The 24,549-nt window shown below is 36.4% G+C and overlaps 1 protein-coding gene across 1 annotated transcript in view; it reads left to right on the top strand.

Moving 5' to 3' along the window:
• Positions 1-24,308, top strand: part of kmt2ba (lysine (K)-specific methyltransferase 2Ba) — a 38,699-nt gene extending 14,391 nt beyond the window's left edge. Inside the window, 31 exon segments of the mRNA XM_051137098.1 lie at positions 72-124; positions 341-589; positions 2,425-2,519; positions 4,074-4,339; positions 4,341-4,455; positions 5,333-5,446; positions 5,576-5,722; positions 5,882-5,974; positions 6,139-6,256; positions 7,331-7,444; positions 7,530-7,717; positions 7,829-7,927; positions 9,660-9,770; positions 9,892-9,968; positions 10,434-10,522; positions 10,627-10,709; positions 10,797-10,931; positions 11,177-11,335; positions 11,424-11,541; positions 11,633-11,711; positions 11,972-12,132; positions 12,310-12,465; positions 13,961-16,361; positions 18,138-18,257; positions 18,338-18,450; positions 18,557-18,685; positions 18,768-19,020; positions 19,131-19,238; positions 20,460-20,543; positions 20,708-20,837; positions 20,949-24,308. Of these exon segments, the coding sequence (XP_050993055.1) occupies positions 72-124; positions 341-589; positions 2,425-2,519; positions 4,074-4,339; positions 4,341-4,455; positions 5,333-5,446; positions 5,576-5,722; positions 5,882-5,974; positions 6,139-6,256; positions 7,331-7,444; positions 7,530-7,717; positions 7,829-7,927; positions 9,660-9,770; positions 9,892-9,968; positions 10,434-10,522; positions 10,627-10,709; positions 10,797-10,931; positions 11,177-11,335; positions 11,424-11,541; positions 11,633-11,711; positions 11,972-12,132; positions 12,310-12,465; positions 13,961-16,361; positions 18,138-18,257; positions 18,338-18,450; positions 18,557-18,685; positions 18,768-19,020; positions 19,131-19,238; positions 20,460-20,543; positions 20,708-20,837; positions 20,949-21,224 (6,433 nt within the window). The 3' untranslated portion in view covers positions 21,225-24,308.
• The last annotated feature ends 241 nt before the right edge of the window (positions 24,309-24,549 follow it).

Genomic DNA, 24,549 nt, shown 5'->3' with positions numbered 1-24,549 from the left:
CTCATACATTACTTCATACATTTCAGTATTTGATCCCATTTGTGGACTTGTTTTTTTATTTTTTTTAACAGCCTAAAGAAGTGCGTGCTGATTGAGCGGAACAAAATGAGACGATTTAACAAAGGTACTCTACTTGCCTATTTAAAATGTAAATAATTTTTTAACCATTCGTTATTAACCTCTCAGTTATTTGCTACATGGAAATGCAAAATTTGAATAACTATACATATGAAGTGAAAAAAATGTAAGTGTTTTCAGATATTACAGTTGAAATATTGGTAGCCTTTTGGTTATGCGTGCCGATTTGATCATTTTATTGGACCACCTCTCTTTGACGCAGTCCAGATGAAGCGGCGCCGGCCATCAGCGGCTGCTGTCATAAACAGCAGCGAAGAGGAAAACGAGGAGGAAGGGGGAGATGATGGAGGAGGACAGGCACAGTTTAGCCCCACTAGGAGGCAACCCAGACGACAAGCAACTCCTCAGTCCTACAGAAAGCTGCTGGGGTACGACTCTTCTGACACCGAGACACAGAGTGTCAGCTCTGAAAAGATGAAGCCCAGCGGGACCCAAAAGGCTCAGTCCAGTGGTATGAATTTTGTGTCCACACTTTAAATTATACACAGTTGTAGTCAAAAGTTTACAGAATCTGCAAAATGTTAATTATTTTCCAAAAATAAGAGGTTTTTATGTCTGAAGCATCAGTAAGCATTTGAACCTTCTGTATTAGTTGCATATGAGTCCCCCAGTTGTTCTCAGTGTGAAAAGATGGATCTCAAAGTCATACAGTCATTGTTGGAATGGGTTCAAATACACAAAATGCTAAAAAAAAAACCCAAAGAATTTGTAAGACCTGAAGGATTTTTTTTTGAAGAACAGCAGGCAGTTTAACTGTTCAGGACAAACAAGGGACTTATGAACAGCTATCACTAAACAAACAAAACAAAACAAAAAAAAAAAACAGCTGTCATTCAGGTGACAGCACAGTATTAAGAATCAAGTGTATGTAAACTTTTGGACGAGGTCATTTTTATAAATTCAACTATTTTCTCTTGTGGACTATATGTAAACATCTTTTATGTGAAATATCTTATTCAGGTCAGTACTAAATAAAAAAAAAAAATAACATAACATGACATGTATTTTGTATGATCCCTTATTTTGGTAAAATAATAAACATTTTGCAGATTCTGCAAGGTGTATGCAAACTTTTGACTTCAACTGTATTTATTAGGGTTGGGTTTCAAAAATCGATTCCAATTCCAGAATCAGATACTTCTTGTGAAATTAAAATTTCAATTCCGCTTATTGATTCCTATGTGCAGATTCCTATGTGCAGTTTTTTTTCGTCTGTGAGGGCCCGACCTAGCGATCTGCCAGGACCTTGCTCGCTAATCTAAGCGCATAGAGCTGCGAAGTATGGCTACACTTGGGATCAGAAATCGAAAAAGCAAAGTAGCCTATAATATTTGTGATAAGCTTAACATGTTGCAATAGATGTGTCACCACCAATATGACAAAGCATTTTAATTTAACAGATTGTTAAAGATCACAAATGCGATTCAAATACCAACGTGATTCTATTCCTAAATTACAATGATTCATCTGTTTGATTCCTCAACCTTTCTTCCGTTCCGTGCAGCATACGACCAGTGTAATTTGAACATTCAAATCTGCATTCGTGCTGCCGCTGACCTAAAGAGAGCCACTGTCATGTGTATGAATGAAACAGTTTCACAGTCTTTTCAACCACACAGTTCATTATTTCTGTTACAAACATTCAAATAATCACAGAAGTACTGGGATAAAAGTTCATAGACCGGATGTAAACTCTGATATGTACGGTAGAGATTAAAATAGAGTAAATCATCCTTTTGAAAGTTAATTTGGCATTCCAAATAATGTTAAAGATTTATCGATTACGTTGTTATGCCAGTAGATGGCGAAAGGGGGCTGTTAATAATGTATTTGTCTTTGATCATTCATTCAAAAACACTGATTCATCCAGTAATGAACCAAGTAAATCTTGAGTGAATCACTGAATCATTTACATTAGGCCTACATGTGATTTTGTTTAGTTGTCTAATGTTTTTTTTTTTTCTTCTTCAGAATCGTACGAGAATCACAACTTCCATTTAAAAACAACAACAACCCAATTTATCCAGAATCACGCAGCTCTATTTTGCAAACAGCTCTTAAGTGAATCTTGTTTAGCAAAAAAAGAAACCGAATGAATATGCTTGATATAATCTTTTATTCACATTAGAATCGAAACTGGGAATTGAAAAGAATTGGAATCAGAATCAGAATCAGAACTGATAATATTCTAACGATACCCAACCCTAGTATTCATGGGACAGAGTTGACTTGATCATGTAAAACCAGTATCTCTGAAATTAAACCAATATTTGAACTACATTTCAGAAGTGGCTACTGCTGTAACTGCTCCAGAAGACGCAACAAAGCAGAAACGCCAAGGGCTTTACAGAGCATTTTGGGCCCAACGCAGAAATGAAAAGGTATGGTAACTTGTCTTGATTTTGATGATTTTAAAATGGACAAATGTCTGACAATTAATCGACCTAGAAGATATATTTTGGTCAATGAATGCATGAGTTTGGGTTTTGCTGTGGTTTATTTGTAGGGCTGCAAAATTTGTCAAAATTGTTTGTTATAATCAGGCGTGCACATAAGTGGTGTGCAAGTGTGCATGTTCAACCAAAATAAAAAATGCGGACCACTCATTTGCGCACTGACATGGTTGACGTGTTAATGTGCACAATCAGTTTTAGATTGACTAACTGAAAGCATGCCAAACTGACATTTTATTCACTGATGTGCTTCGCTCAGCAGCGCATATACTTGCTTGCTGGCAACCCACCAAAAAAAAAATCTTGCTAAATTAAAATTTGAAAATGATGAAAATTCATATTTAAAACAAATGTATAATAAAATGTAAGAAAAAAGGAAAATACATTTTTAAATGTACTATAAAATAATTGTATTTTTATTTAATACTTTTTTTTTTAATAATAGTATTATATTTAAATAGTTTTTAAATATAATAGTATCACCTTTAATTGTTTTATTTTAGCATTTTAAATAAACAAATAAAAATTTTTCTTTTCTTTTATTATTATTTATTTAAAAACTACATAAATGAACTGCAATAATGCTATTATTACTATTATTGTTTTCTTTTTCAATAGTTACGATTAATGGGTCAGACTATGTGTAGTGTGAACACAAAACCGAATCTCCTGGTGCTCTCAAGAGAACAAGCCTGAAAAACATATGTGCACCCCTGGTTATAATGCAATAAAAAAGTAATATAATAATCAATAATATACAGATGTAAAATATTAACTTATAATATATTGTAATTATAATATTTCACTGTAAAATGCAATATCAGTACTTGTCGATTCTGTGATTTGTCATTTTCAAATGTTGAATTTTATTTTATTTCCAAAGATTGATTTGGTTTGGATTAATCATGATGCCTTATTTTGGTCATTCAATTATAGTGTAATCCAATTTCTGAATCATCTCTGAAATGTCATCGTCTTTAACCTCTGTATTTGGTAACAATGATTCATCTCATGTCTTTCTCTCTTGAAAATAAAACTGCTTTTACCCTGTTTCTAGATGCGGTTCTTCCTGTCTTTCCACAGTTTTAGTATAACAGCGTGTCCTAATCAGGTGTTACGTAATGTTTTTAGCATCAAGTAATTTTTCCTTACCTTAGCAAGATTAATTAAATTAAATTAAATTAAATGCACATTGTTGTTTTTGTGGTTGCCACTAGACAAAAATTTAGACATGCCTGGTTAGGACATTGACTAGTATTACTCTTGCCTTCTTTGTTCTGAACATCTACAGTTCTGATGGTGATGGAAATGCTTCCCTTTCCTGTCTGCCGCCTTATTTCTTCTCATGCTCTGTTTGGTGACGGTCCTCCTCTCGCCCACCTTGTATCCATTCTTTTTTTCTGCTTGTGTTGTGCTCCCACTATAACGCTGGTCCCCTCCACATTCCCCATATTCTCTTGGGGTTTTCTGACATTCACACAGGAGCCACCTGAACCATCATCATCATCGTCATCGGACCCTCCAGCACCACCCCACCATCCCTTCACCCCCACAGGAAGTCCCTCCCTTAAGCCTGGGCGTAGACTGCAGTTGCGGCTGGAGAGGCTTCCAGCCAGTGTTGTGCAAGCAGCCATTTTGGGTTTAGCAGTCCCACTAACTCAGTGCGACACCACAGACTCACAGAAAGTGATGTGTGAATTGGTGAAAGAGGAGCAAGGTTTTACTCACTGCTCCTCTCTTACTCATTCTCAGAGTTCGGGGGGAGCACACACCGTCCAGTGTTCTGACTCCACTGGTCAATGGCTGCACCCAGAGGGGCAAGCTGTCTCAGGGGACGATGAACAAGATTCGTGTGGACTTCAAGGTCAGAGCAGAGATTTCAATGAGTTTTATGTAAATCCAGAAGCTTAGTTTTGAATATAGATTATTCATTTAAAACCGATAAAATAAAATTAGAATTAACGTACATTAGCGGTTAAAATTTATGAATAATTAAGTTTTTTTTTATGAAGAATGTTAATGTTTTTATAGGAAGTCAGTTTTATATATATATATGTTAAGTTATGTTTGATATCACAATTTTAATAAATGCAGCATAGGTGTGTGCATGAGATAAAAACATTAAATCTCAAATCTCAAAAAAGTGTATAAAATATAATTCATTCATCAGCCATTACTTGAGTCTTTAGTGTCATATGATCCTTCAGAAATCATTCTAAAATGCTGATTTATCAACAATGTTGGAAAAAGTTGTGCTGGTTTTCAGAATTCTTTGATAAATGAAAAAGTAAAAAAAGCATTTATTCAAAATAGAAATCTTTTCTAACAATTCTTTACTATCACTTTATCAATTTAACATTTCCTTGCTGAATAAAAGTATTCATTTCTTTCAAAGAAAGAACAAAAATTTACTGACCCCAAACTTTTAATGGTAATATCGTTAGAAAAGATTTATATTTTGAATAAATGCTGTTCTTTTTCTTGAAGGATCATGTGACACTGAAGACTGGAGTAATGATGCAGAAAATTTAATTTTGCATCACAGGAATAAATTCTATTTTAAAGAATATTATAATAGAAAACCGCTATTTTAAATTGCGATATTTAAAATATTGAATGGCAGTTTATATAGTTTTGCAAATGATACATAATATATTAATAATTCTAAAAAGTGACTCTCACATTTTTTTTTTGAATTCTTTTATTTGTTATTTTAACAACATTTTTGTTACTTTATGCAGGAGGACTGTCACATCCAGAATGTTTGGTTGATGGGAGGATTGAGTATTCTCACTTCGGTTCCCATCATGCCCCAGTTTGTGTGTCTGCTTTGTGCCAGCAAAGGCCAGCATGATGTAAGATCCAGCTCTCATTACATCACTCAATACCGCTAAATCATCAGCCATACTATTTCTGTCATAACCGCTTGTCAGTGGACATGTCAGTTTTCATTATAATTTGAGATTAATTGTTGTCTTTCCCAGATGATCTACTGTCAGATGTGCTGTGAGCCTTTTCACCAGTTCTGCCTGCCACCGGATGACCGTCCGAAGGAGGAGAACAAGGAGAACTGGTGCTGCAGACGCTGCAAGTTCTGCCATGTCTGTGGCCGCAAGAGCAAGCAAGCAAAGGTGCTTTATGCTTTTAAATTTAGTATTCATATAGAAGCGTTATGAGAGCAGACCTACGGTTTTTAATCTGAAGAAGAGAGATATATTGTAAATGTACATTTGAAGAGCCATGCAAGTATATATTTGACAGAAGTGATGTTCTGTTCTTTATCATTTTAGCCAGTTTTGCAGTGCAAGAGATGCATGTACTGCTACCATCCATCCTGTTTAGGACCAACATATCCAAAACCTGTCAAAATGAACACCTCATGGGTGAGTTATCTTGTGTCCTAAAATCATCTTTTAAATTTCACCTAGTTTGTCTCACAATTCTGTTTGAATCATATGTGCAGTGAGTTTAATAATTACAATACGTTTTTGTAGTTTTAGAGTAGAATGCTTTTGGTCTTATTAAAGTATACTTTGTTTCTTTGTAGATTTGTATGCTGTGTATTAGGTGTAAGAGCTGTGGTGTGACTCCGGGGAAGTCCTCGGACACCTCCTGGAACCATGAGCTGGACCTCTGCCCTGACTGTACCAAACTCCATAGCAAAGGTTTGACATTATGTAGTTAATTTATATATATATATATATATATATATATATATATATATATATATACACTCCTCTAGGAATCTTTACTTTTGAGTTGATCCTTACGATTTGGCTTTAGGTCCCCCCCAATAAAAATTTGTTTTTTAACTGTTTTGTTTCTGCGTCTGTTTGATCAAAAACACAGAAAAAATGGTAATATTGTGAAATATTGTATTTTAATATACTTTAAAATATAATTTATTCCTGTGATGCAAAGCTGAATTTTCAGCATCATTACTCCAGACTTCAGTGTCCTTCAGAAATCATTATAATGTGCTGATTTATCAGTGCTGGAAATAGTTGTGCTGCTTTATTTATTTATTTATTTTTTATCTGAAACCTGTGATACTTTTTTTCAGGATTATTTGAATAAATTATTTAGAATAAAATGTTAAAAAGAACAGCATTTATTTTAAATAGAATTTTTTTTTCTTTCTCTCTTTGAATGAAATTAATACTTTTATTCAGCAGGGATATGTAAAATTGATAAAAAGTTTGATAAAAATTGATAAAAAATTGTTAGAAAATATTTATATTTTGAATAAATGCTGTTCTTTTGAACATTTTAGTCAAAGAATCCTGAAAAAAGTAGCACAGGTTCCAAAAAAATTGTGTGTATTATCAATGTTTCCAACATTGACAAAAAGACTTCTGAAGGGTCATGTGACACTGAAGACTGGAGTCATGGCTGATGAAAATTCAGCTTTGCATCACAGAAATGAGTTACATTTTTAAATATATGTTACTTTAAATTGCAAAAATATTAGTTTTTTTTTATTATTATTTTTATTTTTGATCAATTGAATAAAACTTTTATGAGCATAAGAGAAAACATTAAAAATCTTTTGAACGGCAAGGTATAAACCTCAAAGTACTAAAATATCTTATTAATAATAAAAAAATAATTCATTCATTACTTTTATTGTTGCAAATTATATTTATATTAAAATCGAATGTTACCAAGTAATAATCTCAGTAACTCTAAAAATCTGAGGGTTTTGCGTTATTGTGATTTTGTTTTGTGTGTTTTTTCAGGGAACTTCTGCACTGTGTGTCTGAAGTGCTATGAGGAACATGAGTTTGACAGCAGCATGATGCAGTGTGCCCGATGTGCCCACTGGGTCCATCCGAAATGTGAGGGGCTCACAGGTAGGATGTGTCCATTTTTAATGCCTCACTGATTCCATGCATAGCACTTTGTCTTGTATTTCCTTCCTACCTTTTACTTTTTCAGATGATCTGTATGAGATCTTGTGTCGCTTGCGGGGGAAGAGTCTGGTGTTCTCCTGTGCTCCCTGCAGTAAGAGATTCCGCAGCGGTTGGCAGGACGTTGTTCAGGAAGTTTTGAGGAACGGTCTGGAAAAGATCATGAATGGATTGAAGAACTCTCCGAACATCTGCCACCTCCTCATGTGTGCACAGGTGAAGTTTTCAGCAGTCTATTTACCGAAGGTTTGGTTTAAACAATTTGTCTGTCCACACTCCTGTAGCATCTTGGTGAATCAAATGTGATTTATGTGTGTGCCTCAACAGTGTGAGGTCTGTCCAGATTTTGAAGTTGTAAAGGAGCAGTCAGGCTGTTGTCTACATCCCGTAGAGCAGAAGCTGGAGAGTGGCCTGTACACTTCTCTGGTGAGATCTCTTATTCATGTGAAACTAGTTATGACTTTATGTAATTAGTGTTAGTTTGCTTGCCGAATCATTCACCTCATAATATTTGTCAACAACATCTTTTCACCATGAGAATTGAAAAGATAATTAAACAGAAGCTTGTGTTGAATGACAAAAACTATGACACAAATCTAGTGACATTTTTGCCAATGAGTAAAAACAAGAGGACGATTTGGGAAGAGATTAATTCAGAACAAATCTTCTGCGTGGTTAGGAAGTTGGATGCGTACGTTGGAACTGTATCATAACCTTACGATCTGTCCAGCGGGACATAAGCTAGCTTATGTTTGCTGTGCGTCTCAAAACGTTAAAAAATGTCAAAATCTGGGAGTAAGAGAAGAGCAGGCATATGGATAAATTTGACGATGCAAAAGAGAACTCAGTTCTTTCTGGGTTTCTGAATGCACACCGAAGCAGCACCTCTCACACAGTGTCTTTCGTGTCTCATAAATGGAGAAATACACAAAATGATGTAGAATTTTCAGTTTTGTCGAGTGTCCATGTAAACAAACTTGTTACGTCTTGTGTCAATGAAACAGTAGGGAGAATATCAGACGTGTATCAGTACATTGTATCCGTGCATTCGGTTTTAAAGGGACGGCAGCGCAATTTACTTGCTATTGTATGTGGCACTGATGTTACTCAAGCAACAAAAAGAAGACAGAAAATCACTCACTGCTCTTGACTGAGTCAGTTTAGTAGCCCTAATAAAGATTAATCTAAATTTATTTATGTCTGCTTAAAAGAACGAAGAATGTGGTAAACTGTTTGTTATAAAGAATGCATAATTAGCCTACAGTATATAACCATTGGCATTTCATTGAAATGCCGGTTTCGTGAGAAGTGGTTGTGTTTCACAGCAGTTAAATCGGTGGCTACCATGATGAAACCTTAGTATCAAACCTATATTTGGTCATTTTAGAGAAATGCACTGCAACTAAATTTAGTTGACTAAAATCGTATATTAAAACTTGACTAAAATAAAAACAATTCAGATATGACAAGAACTAAATGGCATTTTAGCCAAAAGACTATGACTAAGACCAAATTAAAATTTGCTGCCAAAACACTGAATGTAATTTAGTAATGACAACATAACATAAAAAGACTCTGTGGAAGCTAACATTCACCCAAAAATGAAAATTCTGTCATTAATTACACCCCCTCAAGTTGTTCCAAACCCGTAAGACCTTCGTTCATCTTCAGAACGCTATTTTTTTTTTTTTTATATAAAATCCGAGAGCTTTCTGACCCTGTGTAGACAGAAACGCAATTACCACGTTCAAGGCCCAGAGAGGTAGTAAGGACATTGTTAAAATAGTCCATGTGACAGAGGTTCAGCCGTAATTTTATTAAGCTATGAGAATACTTTTTGTGTGCAAAGAAAACAAAAATATGCAGGGTCGGATTTCATCAAAAATATCTTAATTTGCGTTTCGAAGATGAATGAAGGTCTTACGGGTTTGGAATGACATGATGTTGAATTATTGAAAGAATTATCGCTTAAAAAAAAATCTAATACTGTGTAGTTTATATTTATATTCAGTCCAAGTCTTCTCTATACATTTGCAGGAGAACTACTGAATTTTTAGTATATCAATATATTTAATTTGGAAATCACAGTTGGGTGGTTTGACATTAGTTAAAAATGTGTATAAACCGTAACTACATGCTGTTTACTCTGTTCTTTCAGAAAGCGTTTCATGAGGATGTGGTGGCGGTGATGGTGGAAAGGCTGAGAAAAGAAAAATATCTTCTAGAGGAGCAAAAGCCCACTGGCCATGCCAAATTGTATTATATAAAGGTAATGTGTTTTCCTGTGGGCCTACAACAGCTGCTGGTGTTCGTTTCAGCTGTTTTTGAGGATTTTAATGCAATGCATATTGCGCAAGTGATGTTTGGTGCATGTTTTGATTGTTTTGCAGCTAGTAGAACAAGTGTTTAGCTGGTTTAACAGTCAAGACCCAAAAACGTGGAACTCTCATATACAAGAATTCCCCAGGTATGAACCTTTTTTTTTTTTTTTTTTTTTTTTTTTAAAGCAATAAAATATTCTGGTATTAAAAAAAACTTTCTGACTCTGTTACAATAGAATGACTTTTGTCATTCTTCCAGTTGTTAAAGGGATAATTCACCCAAAAATGAAATTTCTGTCTGTAATTACTCACCCTCATGTTGTTCCAAACCTGTAAGACCTTCATTCGTCTTCGGAACACAAATTAAGAAAAATAACTTCATTTGTGTTCCAAAGATGAATGAAGATCTCACGGGTTTGGAACGACATGAGGGTGAGTAATTAATGACTTGGCAAATTTTAATTTTTGAGTGAACTATCCCTTTAAAATCTACAAATGTTTTTACAGCAATCAGTGTTTAAGACAGCTGAACAAATTTACTTGGGAATAAGCTTCATGCATTCAGTTTTTTCTGTTTGTGATGTTAAGGCTTTGCCCCTTTTGTTTCATAGCGGTATGCTTCCTGAGGCTGTAATTCCCCCCGGCGATGAACACAGTTATGCACAGTGGCTCAAAGAAAACCCTCAGTCGAAATCTCAAGGTAAACACATTGTTTTTATCTTTATGGCTCATGCTGTCCTCTTGTTTGTATCCTTTGTTCATTGTTTTTTTTCCTTTTTTTTTTTTTTTTTCCCTGAACCACAGATTTGCAGAATGTGAGCTCTCAGTCTTTCGTGGATGAAAGACAGTGCTCCCTCTGCCAGCATCATGGAGATGCCAAACCGAATGTAGGTGACCAGTTCAGAGTTAGAGATGAGTTGAGTTCAGAGATGAGTCTCATGTTCAGTTGAGTTGTGTTGTGTTTTTATGTGTAGGATGCTGGTAGGCTGCTGTATATTGGACAGAATGAATGGGCTCATGTGAACTGCTGCATGTGGTCGGCGGAGGTGCAGGATGTCAAAGGAGCTTTGCTGCATGTCCACAGTGCTGTGGCCAGGGGCCGCTTCATGGTTGGTATAAACTGATACAGAGTATTGTCATTTAGATAAAAACTGAATAAAAATGTAGAAGGAAAAAACGAAAAATGAAATTAATAAATATTTTAAACCCAGTTCAGGGTTTCCATAGCCATAACCTGAAAAAACTAATATATATTATATCAGCTACATATTGTTCTTTATGGATTTTGATCTTAATAAATAGAATGTTGTCTGTTTTAGTGAACTAAATGTATTAATTTTCACTTTTTTGCTAGCGCTGTGAGCGTTGTGGCCAGGCAGGGGCGACTGTGGGCTGCTGTCTTACCTCATGTCAGAGTAACTACCACTTCATGTGTGCTCGTGCCAGCAACTGTGTCTTCCAGTGTGATAAGAAAGTCTACTGTTACAAACACCGTGACCTCATAAACAATAAGGTGTGCATCTTTGAGTAAAAAACTGACATGTTTTGCGGGTACTGTGTAATTGAAGTGTGAAGAATGTAAACAAGCTTTCTTTTTGTAGATTGAACAAGGCAATGGGTTTGAAGTTCTCAGAAGGGTCTATGTAGATTTTGATGGAATCAGTCTACGTAGGAAGTTTCTAACAGGCTTGGAGCCAGAGTCTGTAAATGTGATGATTGGTAAGTAAACAGGCAATGTTGTTTTTTTTTTCTTTGTTGGTGCATTAAAAATAAGACAGAGTTTAACATGTTTTATTATGTATCCATGCAGGGTCGCTACATGTACAAAAACTTGGTGTTCTGACGGAGTTGTCTGCAAATTCTGGAAAATTGTATCCAGTTGGTTACCAGTGAGTAATATAAAGTTTAAAGTCACTCAGCTGTAACTTGATGATTAAATAATTTGATATTGTTTTTGATCAGTTATCAAAGCATCATCCGTATTGTAATGTAATTATTGTCTAAGAAAATATTTTAAAAAGGCATTTTTTTCCTTTAAAAGCAAGGTTTAACAAAGCTGTTAACAGTACATATCAGTTTCAGATAAAGCTTTAATTCCTATTTCTTTATTATGAGGAACTGTAGTTGTTTACATAATTTGTGGTTTCAGATGTTCTAGGTGGTATTGGAGCACCGTTGACCCCCGCAGGCGGTGTCGGTACACTTGTAATGTGACAGAGATGCGACCATCAACACGGTGCAAAACTTCTAGCTTCTTGGTGGATCAGGGAGAAAATCACACAATTGTACACAGTCCAAAAGCTCACAATGGTATGTATATTAATATATAATAATATCTATATTCGTGCATTTTTATTTAGAGCATATTGCATATTTAAGTTAGAGCCTGTCATAGTTTTGTCCCAGTATGATGTGGAATCTTTGCAATTAGTGATCATTTTTCAAAAGATTTTTTTTTTTTTGACTAATTATATTTCTGCCTTGTAGATGAGGATGGTACAGATAGCGAGTCCTTTTCACCTGGGCTGCCCCCCAGCACCCCCTCCAAGACCAAACAAGACTCAGGGGCTGGAGGTAAAACTCCTGGCTATCCACACAGCAGGAGACCTGCAGGAGGAATGTCCAGACCATTACCGTCTCCAGGTAAGATTGTTACATAATTTAAAATTCTGTTGATTTACCAAATAAATAATTAAATTATGTTCAGTTTTAATGTGATTCAAAGAATCGTTCAGACAAAAATGAAAATTCTATCATTAATTACTCACCTTTATGTCATTTCAAACTGATAAAACTTTGGTAAATCTCTTTTAATGAAACCTGAGAGATTTCTGTCTCTAGCTTGTGAAGAAACATGATAGCTTTATATGATGAACAGATTTTCCTTTTATTTATGTCACAAACCTCATTGGTTCTTGTGCATCTTACATGCACATTTGACTTTCGATCACTGTTTAGACTGTTTAGAAAAAAAAATCATTAATAGTTAAGTTACATATAAAAAGGAGTAGCTGAACATAAGTTCACAAATAAAATATATTGATTTGTTTTACAACACCTTTACAACCTTTTGGTTATATGAAACATCTAAGGTTTTATTAAAAATATGTGTTCGTAATGACATGAGGTTGTGTAAATAATGAGTTTTTTCACTTTTGGGTCAACTATTTTTTAAAGGATTAGTTCACTTCCAGAACAAAAATTTACAGATAATTTACTCACCCCCTTGTAAAGATGTTCACGTCTGTCTTTCTTCAGTGGATAAGAAATTGTTTCTTGAGGAAAACATTTCAGGAATTATCTATATATAGTGGACTTCAATGGTTCCTGTGAGTTTAAACTTCCAAAATGCAGTTCAAATGCAGCTTCAAAGGATCTAAACGATCCCAGCCAAGAAAGAAGGGTCTTCTCTAAAACGCTCGGCCTTTTCCTAAACAAATTGACAGTTATATACTTTATAACCTCAAATGTTCATCTTGTCTCGTCTCTGCGATGTACATGTGTAGTCTGTGTAATCCGGGGTAATACAGTTAGGGTAGGTTGAAAAACTCCCTACATCACTGTTTTACCAGGGTTTTTTTTTTTTTTTTTTTTGTATTGTTTTGTTTTTTTTTGGTAAAGGACGTTTAGTCATCTTTGAATGTTCACTTTGTAAACACTGGGTTGGTAGTTCTGCAGTAATGTAGGATGATTTTGAAGTTGGGGAAGAAAACAGAGTTTTTCGACATACCCTAACTGTATTGACCCGGATTACACAGAGTATGCATGCGCATTGCAGAGACAAGATGAGCATTTGAAGTTAAAAAGTATATAAATTTTGTGACCGTTTCATTAGATAAGACCTTTGTTCCTTGGCTGGGATCGTTTAGAGCCATTTAAAGATGATTTGAAACTGCATTTTGGAAGTTCAAACTTATGGGCACCATTGAAGTCCACTATATGGAGATAATTACTGAAATGTTTTCCTCAAGAAACATAATTTCTTATCGACTGAACAAAGAAAGACTTGAACATCTTGGATGACAAGGGGGTGAGTACATTATCTGTATGTAAATTTTGTTCTGGAAGTGAGCTACTCCTTTGAGCCTTGATTATCCATAATAAAGTCATTCATATTTATCTTCAAATGCTTTCTCAGGAAATGCCGTTTCCACATCCCATCACATTTTGACCATTAGTGACCTTGACGAGACACGACGTGCGACAAGGAGACGTAGCCGAAATGCCTCTCCACCCCCTGTGGTACATTCAGGCCCGATGGCTTTGCGATCGGGGGGTTCGATTCACCCTAGGTCGCTTTCATTCAGCCCCCCTGTCTCACCACTTGGTGCAACCGAGAACCTCATGAGCTCCACCCCACCTCGCAGAAGAGGGAGGCCTTCCTCTTCATCTCCCTCTAGCGTCACCTCAGGACCCTCTCCGCCACAAGCAGCGCTTCGAAGTCCCTCTTCAACCTTACCTTCATCTGTCCGCCACTCCCCAAGACAACAACAGCCTTTTAGAACCACACAACATAAAACCGACGAGGTGGTTCAAGAGCTCTTTGCCTTGTCAGAGCCAGAGGAGGCTGCAAGCCACGGAATTCCCACCGCATCCGATAGGTCGAATCAAGAACTGCTCTCTGCACACTTTGATCCAGACACGGATGTGGCGGTGGCATCGGTATTAAATGCAAAGCTTGAATTCGATGAGGCTTTGCTTAATGAAAATGTGGCTCTGGACTGTGATCCTCAAGGTGGTGAGGAAGAAGGAGCCTGCAGATTCACCACTGGCAGGAAGGACTTGTCATCTCCTGTGGCTTCAGAGATGCAAATGGAAACAGTTGAGGATGTCGCTGACCATTATCTGAATTTCTCCCGCACAGTTGTGGTCTGTGAACCTGCCAAAGATTCTGCACAGGCAGGTCTCTCTGTCCTTCCAAACTCAGGGTCCATCTCTCAGTTGGATGGAGCTGACAATGACTCAGAGAGTGATACAGGTGAAGCCAATGCTGATGATGATACTCAGGAAGTAGAAAGTAGTTTTTGTAGTCAGGATACTGAGCCATTAAAACACACTGGTCCAAACAAGGGCAGAACCCTTGACGACCGGCAGCTAGTTTGCCCAGGAGCACCCGATTCTGTTGATCAGAATTTTCAGCCAGAGATTCAAACCGTGGACCAGGTTTGTGAAGAACAGGGAATTCAGGAAATAACTTTACAAGATGGCGGAAACATGATAGTTGATTCTGACTCTAACGTACAAAAAGCGTCATTTCCAGAAGAACTAAAAGCATCAACACCTGTCCTTTACAAAAGCAGTGATCTTGTAACAACCCAAGAAGAAGTCTTGCTTGAAAGTGAATCAACAGAAAGCTTGCAAGAAGTGTTCTTGGATGACACTAGTGGGAATTTCATATCTGCAGTTGATGGCAGGGTTTTGGACTTGACAGAAAATAATGCTGGTCATGAGGCGGCAACTGGTTTTTCACCAATAAACCAGGATGAACATGTTTTAACGAGGGGTTTATCTCCTGTTGAGAAACCAGCAGCATCTGTGCCAGCGAGTAATACTAGAACAATTCACGTTGTTGCACCATCTATGCCGGCAAAAAGACGTTTTGTGACCATACGACCTGGCTCCCAACCCAGAACCCTCCAGATGCCAATGACTGTTGCCAGCTCTCTTCCACTTTCGGTGCCTGTCAGTGTTGTCTCATCTTCTCCCACCTTTTCTGTTGCATCGCAAGGAACTCCGCTTGCTCCCACCTCGGTTTTAATAAATGGTTTCGGAGCTTTGCCGAAGGAAGCCACTAAGGGTCGTACGATCGCCATACGCATTGCCACCCCAAAACAAGTGACTGAACAGCCTCTGCCCCATTGTTTACCTGGTGCACCCCCTACACCTCAGGTTCTTCTGGTCAACCGTGCGGGACAGATCCTCGTGAAAAACCCTCAGACTAATACATACCAATTACCTAGCTCTAATTCTCCCTCGTACACCCAAATCAGCCAGATTGCGAAGATAATACACAGCAGTAATGTTCTCCAGCGACCTCTCCCTAAGGTTACAGTGATACCAGTGCAGCAGGTTCAGGCTAGTCTCGGCAAAACCACGCCAGCGCGTATCATATCGTACAGCAGCAACAATGGAGCAGCACCGCCAACCCAGGTGCTAATCAGGAGGATTCCTCAGAGTTATCCTGGAAGCCAGTTACAGAGCACGAGTCCATCAATAGAAAAAGCTGGCTCGGTTTCTGAAAGTGGGCAGAAGGAAGTGGCCCAGGCGATAATTGACAAAGCAATGGCAAGTCACCGTGAAATAACAAGTCCCACTGGCATAAGCCCTGCTCAGCTCCATGTCGAAAAACGCCTCTCTCCCGAATCAAAGGAATCATTCCCTGGGTTTCGCCTGAGGACTCAACCCAACATCTTGTCCCACTCCAGACCTCAAGTGAAGATCAAGAGAGTGTCTTCTGTAACTGATCGAATTGGTGTGAAAAAATGCAGGACGGACTTCTTGGACCAGCTGGATCCTTGTTCCCAGGATGACCACAGCAGGTACAAATATTCAGTCAAATTTATTCAGGGTGGTCTAGTTGATGATCGATGTTGTAGATTATTTTATAGCCCCAGGTTGTAAGAGGGGATTTATTGTGTTGTTTTTTTTTGTTTGTTTTTTTTTAGCATGTTAACAGTCTGTCAGATGTTACACAATCATTTATATATTGATGTTGTTTTGTACAATAAAAGATAACACTGCTGTGAAAAGGTATTTACGATGTCAGCCTGTTCCCACCACTTAATAAAAATAAAGGTAATTGCAACTTTTTATTTCACAATTGCAAGTTTACATCTCGTAATTTTGGCTTTTTTTCCCAGGATTGCGAGATACAAACTTGCAATTCTGAATTTTTTCTCAGAATTGTGTATAAACGTAGAAGTTTATTACATTTTTTTTTTTTTTTTTTTTTTATTTATCTTTATTAAATATATTAAAAAAAGATATAAAAAGTTTATATCTCAATTCTGAGAAATGAAGTCAGATTTGTGTAATAGAAACTTGCAATTGCGAGTTATAAAGACAATTTTGAGATATAAACGAACAAATCAGACTTTTTTCTCAGAATTGCAAATTTGTATGGTGCAGTTCTGAGAAAAAAGTCAGAATTGAGAGAAAGTTGTGAATTCCGAGTTTGTATTTTGCAACTGTGACCTTTTTTTTTCTCAGATTTGCAAGTTTATTTTGAAATTCTGAGAAATTTGTGTTGCGAATTTTTCTTGCAATTGCAAGTTTGTCTTGTAGTCCTGACTTTATAACTCGCAAATCAGAATTGCGTGTTATAAACTCGCAGAAACAACCTTGCAGTTCTGAAAAAAAGGTCAGATTTGTGAGTTTATATCTCGCCATCAAAAAAAGTCAAAATTGCGATATGTAAAGTTGCAAGAAAAGTTTGACTTTTTTTGTCAGAATTGCGAGTTTATGTCGGCAGAATTGCAAGTTTTTCTTTCTAACTCTCAATTGAAAGTTTATCTGTCACAATTTTGAGAAATGAAGTCAGAATTGCGTGATCGAAACTCGCAATTGCAAGTTATAAAGTCACAATTTTGAGATATAAACTAACAAATCAGACTTTTTTGTCCTCAGAATTGCAAGTTTGTGTCATACAATTCTGGGAATTTTGTCTTGGGAATTTGTCTTGCGATTGCAAGTTTGTCTTGCAATTCTGACTATAACTCGCAAATCAGAATTGCGTGATATAAACTCACAGTTGCGAGTTATAAAGTCAGAATGACGAGATATAAACTCACAAATCGGGCTTTTTTGTTCTCTCAATTGCAAGTTTGTCTCGGAATTCTGACTTTAAAACTTTGCAAATAATGCAAATTTATATCTCACAATTCTGAGAAAAAAAAAGTCAGAATTGCACATTTTTATCTCACAATTCTGACTTTATTTCTTGCCATTGTAAGTTTATATCATGCAATTCTGAGGAAAAAAGTCAAGAATTTTTGCAATAACCACTTTCGGTGGTGGATATGGGCTTCCGTAATTTACCCCCTCACTGAAGGGTGTTTTATTTTGCTGATTATTTACACTGAATATCATCAGGTCTCCAACCACAACTTAAGAATGCTTAAAAGCAACTTTTCATTAACAGAAATACAAGTTTCTTTGTGGATCTCCCTCTAAACCAAAGCCTAGTTACGACCGACTAGTCATTAACACAACAAAAAATTAACATCTAAACTGTTACTAATTTCTTTCTTGTAGTGCATGCTTTTCTTGTAATTTCTTTCGTGTAATAGCAACCATGTTGTTTTGTTAATGCTTAGATCAAACCGGGTTAGGATAAAGGCCCCAAGTGTAAAAGATGTACTCGACTTTGACGATCCTGATGTTGGATCTCTCGACCAGCCAAAGAATGAAGAATTTAAGGTTGCTGAAAAAGAGAGGTCAGTGCCGATGACTTAAAATCACATTAAGTCATGTTTTACCCAAGATAATCAAAATATTTTCTTTTTCCGCTTTTCAGAATTACTCCCACTGTGGAGCCTACTGCAGCACAGGGAAATGACAAACAGGACCGTGCTAAATCTCCGTGTAGCTCCAAACATGGTGATTCCTCTGACTGGGCCCCCTATGCAGGTGAATGAGATGTTGTGTTGCCTTAGAAACATTAGTTGTAGCTGTTAAAGCTTTTCAATGAAACAATAACAGAGGTTTTGAAAGTTCATTACATGTGTAATTTCAGGTTGGAGTTCAGATGAGGACTCTCCATCACCAGGCAAGCAGGATAAGTGTGCCAGTCAGTATCTGCCCCACCTGCGCTTCCAGATTACCAGTGAGGATGGCTTTAGTGTAGAAGCCGACAGCATGGATGGTCAGTATTGATGAACCTATTATGAGTTTGTACCTTTTATACTTTGGCTCATTATTATGTTTCCTTTGCTGTGTTTCTTCAGTGGCGTGGAAGGCAGTAATGGATGGTGTCCAGGAGGCACGGGTAGGCTGTCGGCTAGAGCAGTTTCCCTTCAACAGGGTAAGCGGTGCCAGAGTGCTGGGTGTCCTCCACGATGCTGTGCTCTTTCTGCTGGAGCAGCTGCAGGGTGCTTCTCTCTGCCAGAAACACTGCTTCCGTTTCCACCAGCATGAAGTACCGGAAGAAGAGCTGCCAATAAACCCCAGTGGTTGTGCCCGCGCAGAGGTCTATGTGCGGTAAGTATCTGTAAACTCATGTATGCCTTTGTCACGTATGACTTTGAGTTGCTCTATTTGTTCCTTTCCAAATTTGGAAATCAAAAATTGGCTTTCTTTTTTTCCTCCAGAAAATCTACCTTTGATATGTTCAATTTCCTGGCGTCGCAACACCGTCAGCTTCCTGAGTCTAGGCCGTGTGATGATGAAGAGGATGACGTTATGCTCAAATCCAGCAGGTTAGACGCTTAGCAATATTGTGTGTGTGGGATCAGTAAGATTTTTAATGTTTTTTTTTGTTTGTTTTTTTTTGAGAAGTTTCTTATGCTCATCAAGGCTGTGTTTATTTGATCAAAAATACAGAAAGAAATGTAATACTGTGAAATATTATTATGATGCAAAACAACATTTTTCTGTTGTAATATACCTAAAATCTGATTTATTCCTGTGATGGCGAAGCTGAATTTTCAGCATCATTACTCCAGTCTTTAGTATCACATGATCCTTTTGAAATCATTATAATATGCTGATTTATTATTAATGTTGAAATCAAATTGTGCTGCTTAATATTTTTTTGGAACCTGTGACAATTTTTTTCAGTATTCTTTGAATAAAAAGTAATAAATAAATAAATGCATACATAAAATAGAAACAATTTCTAACAGTATACACTAGCGTTCAAAAGCTTGGGGTCAGTATGTTTTTTTTTTTTTTTTTGTTTTTTTTTTTGTTTTTGGAAAGAAATTAAAACTTTTATTTAGCAAGGATGTGTTAAATGATTAAAATGATAGTAAAGACTAAGAAAAGATTTATATTTTGATTAAATGCTGTTCCTTTCAACTTTTTGGTCATCATAGAATGCTGAAAAAAGTATCACAGGTTCCAAAGAAATATTTTGCCAAAATAGATATTTCTAATATTAAATCAACATATTAGAATGATTTCTGAAGGATCATGTGATACAAAAGACTGGAGTAATGGCTGATGAAAATTCATCTTTTTGTCACAGGAATAAATTATTTTAAAGTATATTAAAATAGAAACCATTATTTTATATTGTAATAACATTTCACAATATTACTGTTTTTTTTTTTTTTTTTTTTATATATATTTCTGATCAAATAAATGCAGCCTTGATGAGCGTAAGAGACTACTTTAAAAAAAAAAACAAAAAAAAAACATTACAAATCTTACTGATCCCAAACTTTTGAACTGCCGTGTATACATGAAATTAAAAGTTTGGCATATCAATAACACTAAGAATTTTATATCAACACTGTTTAATGTATCAGCAAATCTCAAAATGAATATTCTGTTTTTCACTCTAAACATTGATATATTTCCCTACTTTTATTCTTGAAGTTTAAAAAAAGTATTTAAACTGTGCATGCCTAGTGGTGTTAACATTTTAATGTTTTTTTTTTTTTGTAACTCATCCTGTTATTTTGACTTCCTTTTAGACGAGCCACAAGTACAGAGTTGCCAATGGCTATGAGGTTCAGGCACTTGGAGAAAACCTCGAAAGAGGCTGTGGGAGTGTACAGGTAATGCCTTTCTAGAAAACTAGCTGTGCAGAATCTAACAACCAATCCCATGCCAATAAAAAAAATAGAACAAAAAATAGAACAATCTATAGAACAATCTAATAAACAACCTTTAAAGAGTAAAAGTAATTGGTGCAATCATGCTTTCCTGATCTCCCTGACAGATCTGCTATACATGGTCGTGGTCTTTTCTGCAAGAGAAACATTGAGGCTGGAGAGATGGTGATCGAGTACGCTGGCAACGTCATCCGTGCAGTCCTCACAGACAAACGGGAGAAGTACTACGACAGCAAGGTAAAAGTGATTCCTAACAGTGTGCTGTACGGTTTTTACTTAAAAACATATCAGTAATGTTTCAATCCTAACCCCCTGCTGTCTGTTTCCCACCTCTCTCTTTCCTCAAAGGGCATCGGCTGCTACATGTTTCGCATTGATGACTTTGACGTGGTGGATGCCACCATGCACGGAAACGCGGCACGATTTATAAATCACTCCTGCGACCCTAACTGTTACTCGAGAGTCATCAACGTGGAGGGCCAGAAGCACATTGTTATATTCGCCCTTCGGAAGATTTACCGTGGAGAGGAGCTCACCTATGACTACAAGTTTCCCATTGAAGATGCAAACAACAAATTGCACTGCAACTGTGGGGCGCGGCGCTGCCGACGTTTCCTGAACTAAAATTGGCATGTTTACTCTGTTACATAGGTGGGAAAAGGAGGGATATTTTAATATGGGTGGTTATTTTTGAAGGAAGTCACTCATTACAGGTGCTTAGTGGTGTGGAGATGAATGTATTCTGAAGGAAACAGCGCAGGGTGTGTAGCATTTTTACACCACCAGCACGTCTTGGTTACCTCGTGTGAGTTATATTTCCTACCCTGACATTCAACAACCCAGTAACATCCTGCACTGGATGACTTTGATTGAACAATTAAAAATGGTGACCTCAAACAAATACCCTTTACTTAACTATTTCACCTGTCCTTATGCTACTTTGTCCCAGCATGCCTTTCAAATTTTGCCACTGGTGTCTGGTAATGCAGTAGATCTATTCTGAAAGTGTTTAGATTAATGTACAGAGGTTTTCATAGTGGAGGATGCCCTGAAGTTTGAAAGGGTGTGATTATTTTTGCTACTGAATCAAGAGGAGTTCCTGTTATAGGTCGTCCTCAACAGCACCTTAATAATCTTTGCTCTTTTTTTGTGGAAAAGTAAGCACTGTACATATTCCCCAGAACTGACGTAATTTTTAGTCAAACCATGAACAATCTTACCACACAACTTATTTGTGCGTTTCCAGAACATTGCCGTTTGTATATTTCTTTTTCTTTTTCTTTTTTATTATGAGTGCAAATGAATGCGTCACTTAAAACACTTTTTTTAAAACCAAATTTAACACCCTTGACTGCCACATTAAATTTAAGTTAGCTACCTTTGCTCTGAACGCATATACAGACCGAAGGCCGATTTTTGAGATTGGTTTTTAGGAACCCACTGTTTTTATGTGCTTTTATATCTTGAGGCCAGTCTTATGGGGCTCTATTGTAATGTTCTACATATTAGGATCACTTGTGCAGTGTTAAGCATTTGAAAAATCCCTTTCTGATCATCCACAGGTGTTTAAGGAAACCATACTTATGAATAGCCATGTGTCTTCTTTTGATACCCTTCCTCACGCAGCACGTTTAGACCGACTCTCGTCTCCGTTTGGGTTGACTACCTCAGTACATCAATGACAGCTAGTAAGTTGCAGTACAAACAGTAGTATAAAGAGTGCTGGGAAAATCCCGCACTAGCTTTGATTTTATGCAACGTGACTGTAGGGGTTGTTTGTTTCATTTGTTTGTTTTGCCAGTGAATTCCCGGATCCCTCTTCCCTCATGCTTTTGTACAGAATTGAAGTGTGCTTATTATTAGAAATGAAGACTGCGGCTTGATTCCATCACTGAACGTGAATCCACTCAGAGTGAATCTTTGTATATAGTTGTATACAAGAATTTCTAAATCTGTTAAATTTTTCTACGCACTTTTTTTTTTATTTATGATGTTCTGTATGTAATAAAGATACAAAAATATTTGAACAAAGAACAATCGTGAAATTTGTTTTTTGTTCTAAATATTATAATAATATATATATATATTAATATCTACTAATAAAATAATAAAATATATATAGAGAGAGAGAGAGAGAGAAAGAGAGACTTGAAAATTGGAGGGATGGTAGTACTCACACAGCCTACAACATGATCAAGGCTCACCACAATCGGCCTGACGGAGGCGCTACAGCGATCAAAAGTACGAAATCGCTCATAACTCCTAAACCATCAGTTTAGGCTCAAGTGTCTTATGTCATTGGAATCTTTGGCCGGACAAAACGCATGCCTCAATTTGAAATTTTTGGGTATTTTGCATTTTTTGAAAAAACAACTTTTGCAAACTAGTCCTAGGCTTTTCACTAGATCGGAACCAAACCAAACAGAAAGATTCTCTGTAGAGTAAATATTAATAATTATCCAAAAAAAGTTAAACTTTCTACTGCCAAAACATTCGAAAGTGGCAGGGTCACTTTTAGTAAAATGACTCCTGAACGAAATGAGATATATGTGCCAAACTCAAAACACTTACGTAAGATCTCAATCTCAGGTCACAGGAAAAAAATTGAGGAGCTTGGCCATTTGGTGGCACTATTAGAGGGGGAAAAAAAACAAGAATGGCTATAACTGCACCACCATTTGTTCTTTCAACATGAAAACCAGTGTGCACAATCTTGGTCCAAAGTGCCACAAGTGTCTACAAGGACATTTGCGTATCTCAAAAAACATGGTCGCCATTGGCCGACGAACTTTGAGCACCCATTAGACATGGTTAACGAACACCGATTAGAATGAAAATCAGCAGGCCTGGAAGGTCTGGAAAGAAATTGGCCACTGGGGGATGATGAAGAATTTTTCAAGGGCCTAAACAATTATACATTGTAGATTTTTTTTTTGCACCTATGCATGATATTTGTATAATGTGATAGAACACCTCATTCGACATTTGATTGCCACTGCTTTCAATCAAATTGTTTGTTAAATGATTGAGATGATGTCAAAAACCTACTTTTGCAAACTAGCACTAGGTTTTTCTGCAAAAACAAACAATGCAGTACAATTCTCTGGACTCTCTAGGTTTTAAGTTTTAAGGAGATCAGACCACTGCTGGTGCTTTAAGTCATAAATGTTTAAAAAACTTAATATTTCCCAGGTAAATTACCTGTATTTGCCAAAAATCCTTCTTTGAATCATTGATTTAGGTGGTTACAGGCTTGCTAAGTAATGCCTTTTTTCATATGTGCTTCATATGAACCCCGGTAATTGTTTTTATATTTTGATAATTTTTTTTTTTTTTTTTTACTAATTTTAAAAAATGTTATTGTCTTTAATAATATAATACATCTTGCAACATCATCTCGTTCATGGCAGGGTCAGAAAATAACTTCTCCGTTAAGGGTGCATTTTTTTCTGTTTTTTACATTTGTGGGACATTTTTATAATCATCATATTATTATAAAAACCTTATGTTGTCTTTAATGTCAAATACTTAAATTTACCCACTTAATGTAATGAATATTTCAATATGTCAATAACAATAGAATGTTTAAAATTGTGTCCACATGTAAAAAGCAGGAGCTCATAGGGCTGCAATGTTTTGGCAAAAATCATTATTGTAGATTATATACTTTGTATTGTAATAATGATTATTAATTATATTAAACGATTATTTTATGTTATTAAATGATTATTAAACGGTACACAGCGTTTTTGTTTCGGTTTGGGCATGTCCTATTCGGGCTTCATAGACAAACATGTCGGTCCATGATGTTAGCCAAATCTAGTTATGCAAAAACTCCTGTTAAAATCACTATTACGTTTATCTTTTATTTACATTGTATCTGAACAACTCCAGCGTTTTCAGCACTGACTAATCTAAGTGCCTCTGATTGGCCAATGCATTCCTAAAT

Source organism: Labeo rohita, chromosome 19 (assembly GCF_022985175.1).
Source record: "Labeo rohita strain BAU-BD-2019 chromosome 19, IGBB_LRoh.1.0, whole genome shotgun sequence".
Classification (NCBI taxonomy): domain Eukaryota; kingdom Metazoa; phylum Chordata; class Actinopteri; order Cypriniformes; family Cyprinidae; genus Labeo; species Labeo rohita.
Note: the sequence above shows the minus strand (reverse complement) of the source record. Positions and strands in the feature narration are given on the sequence as shown.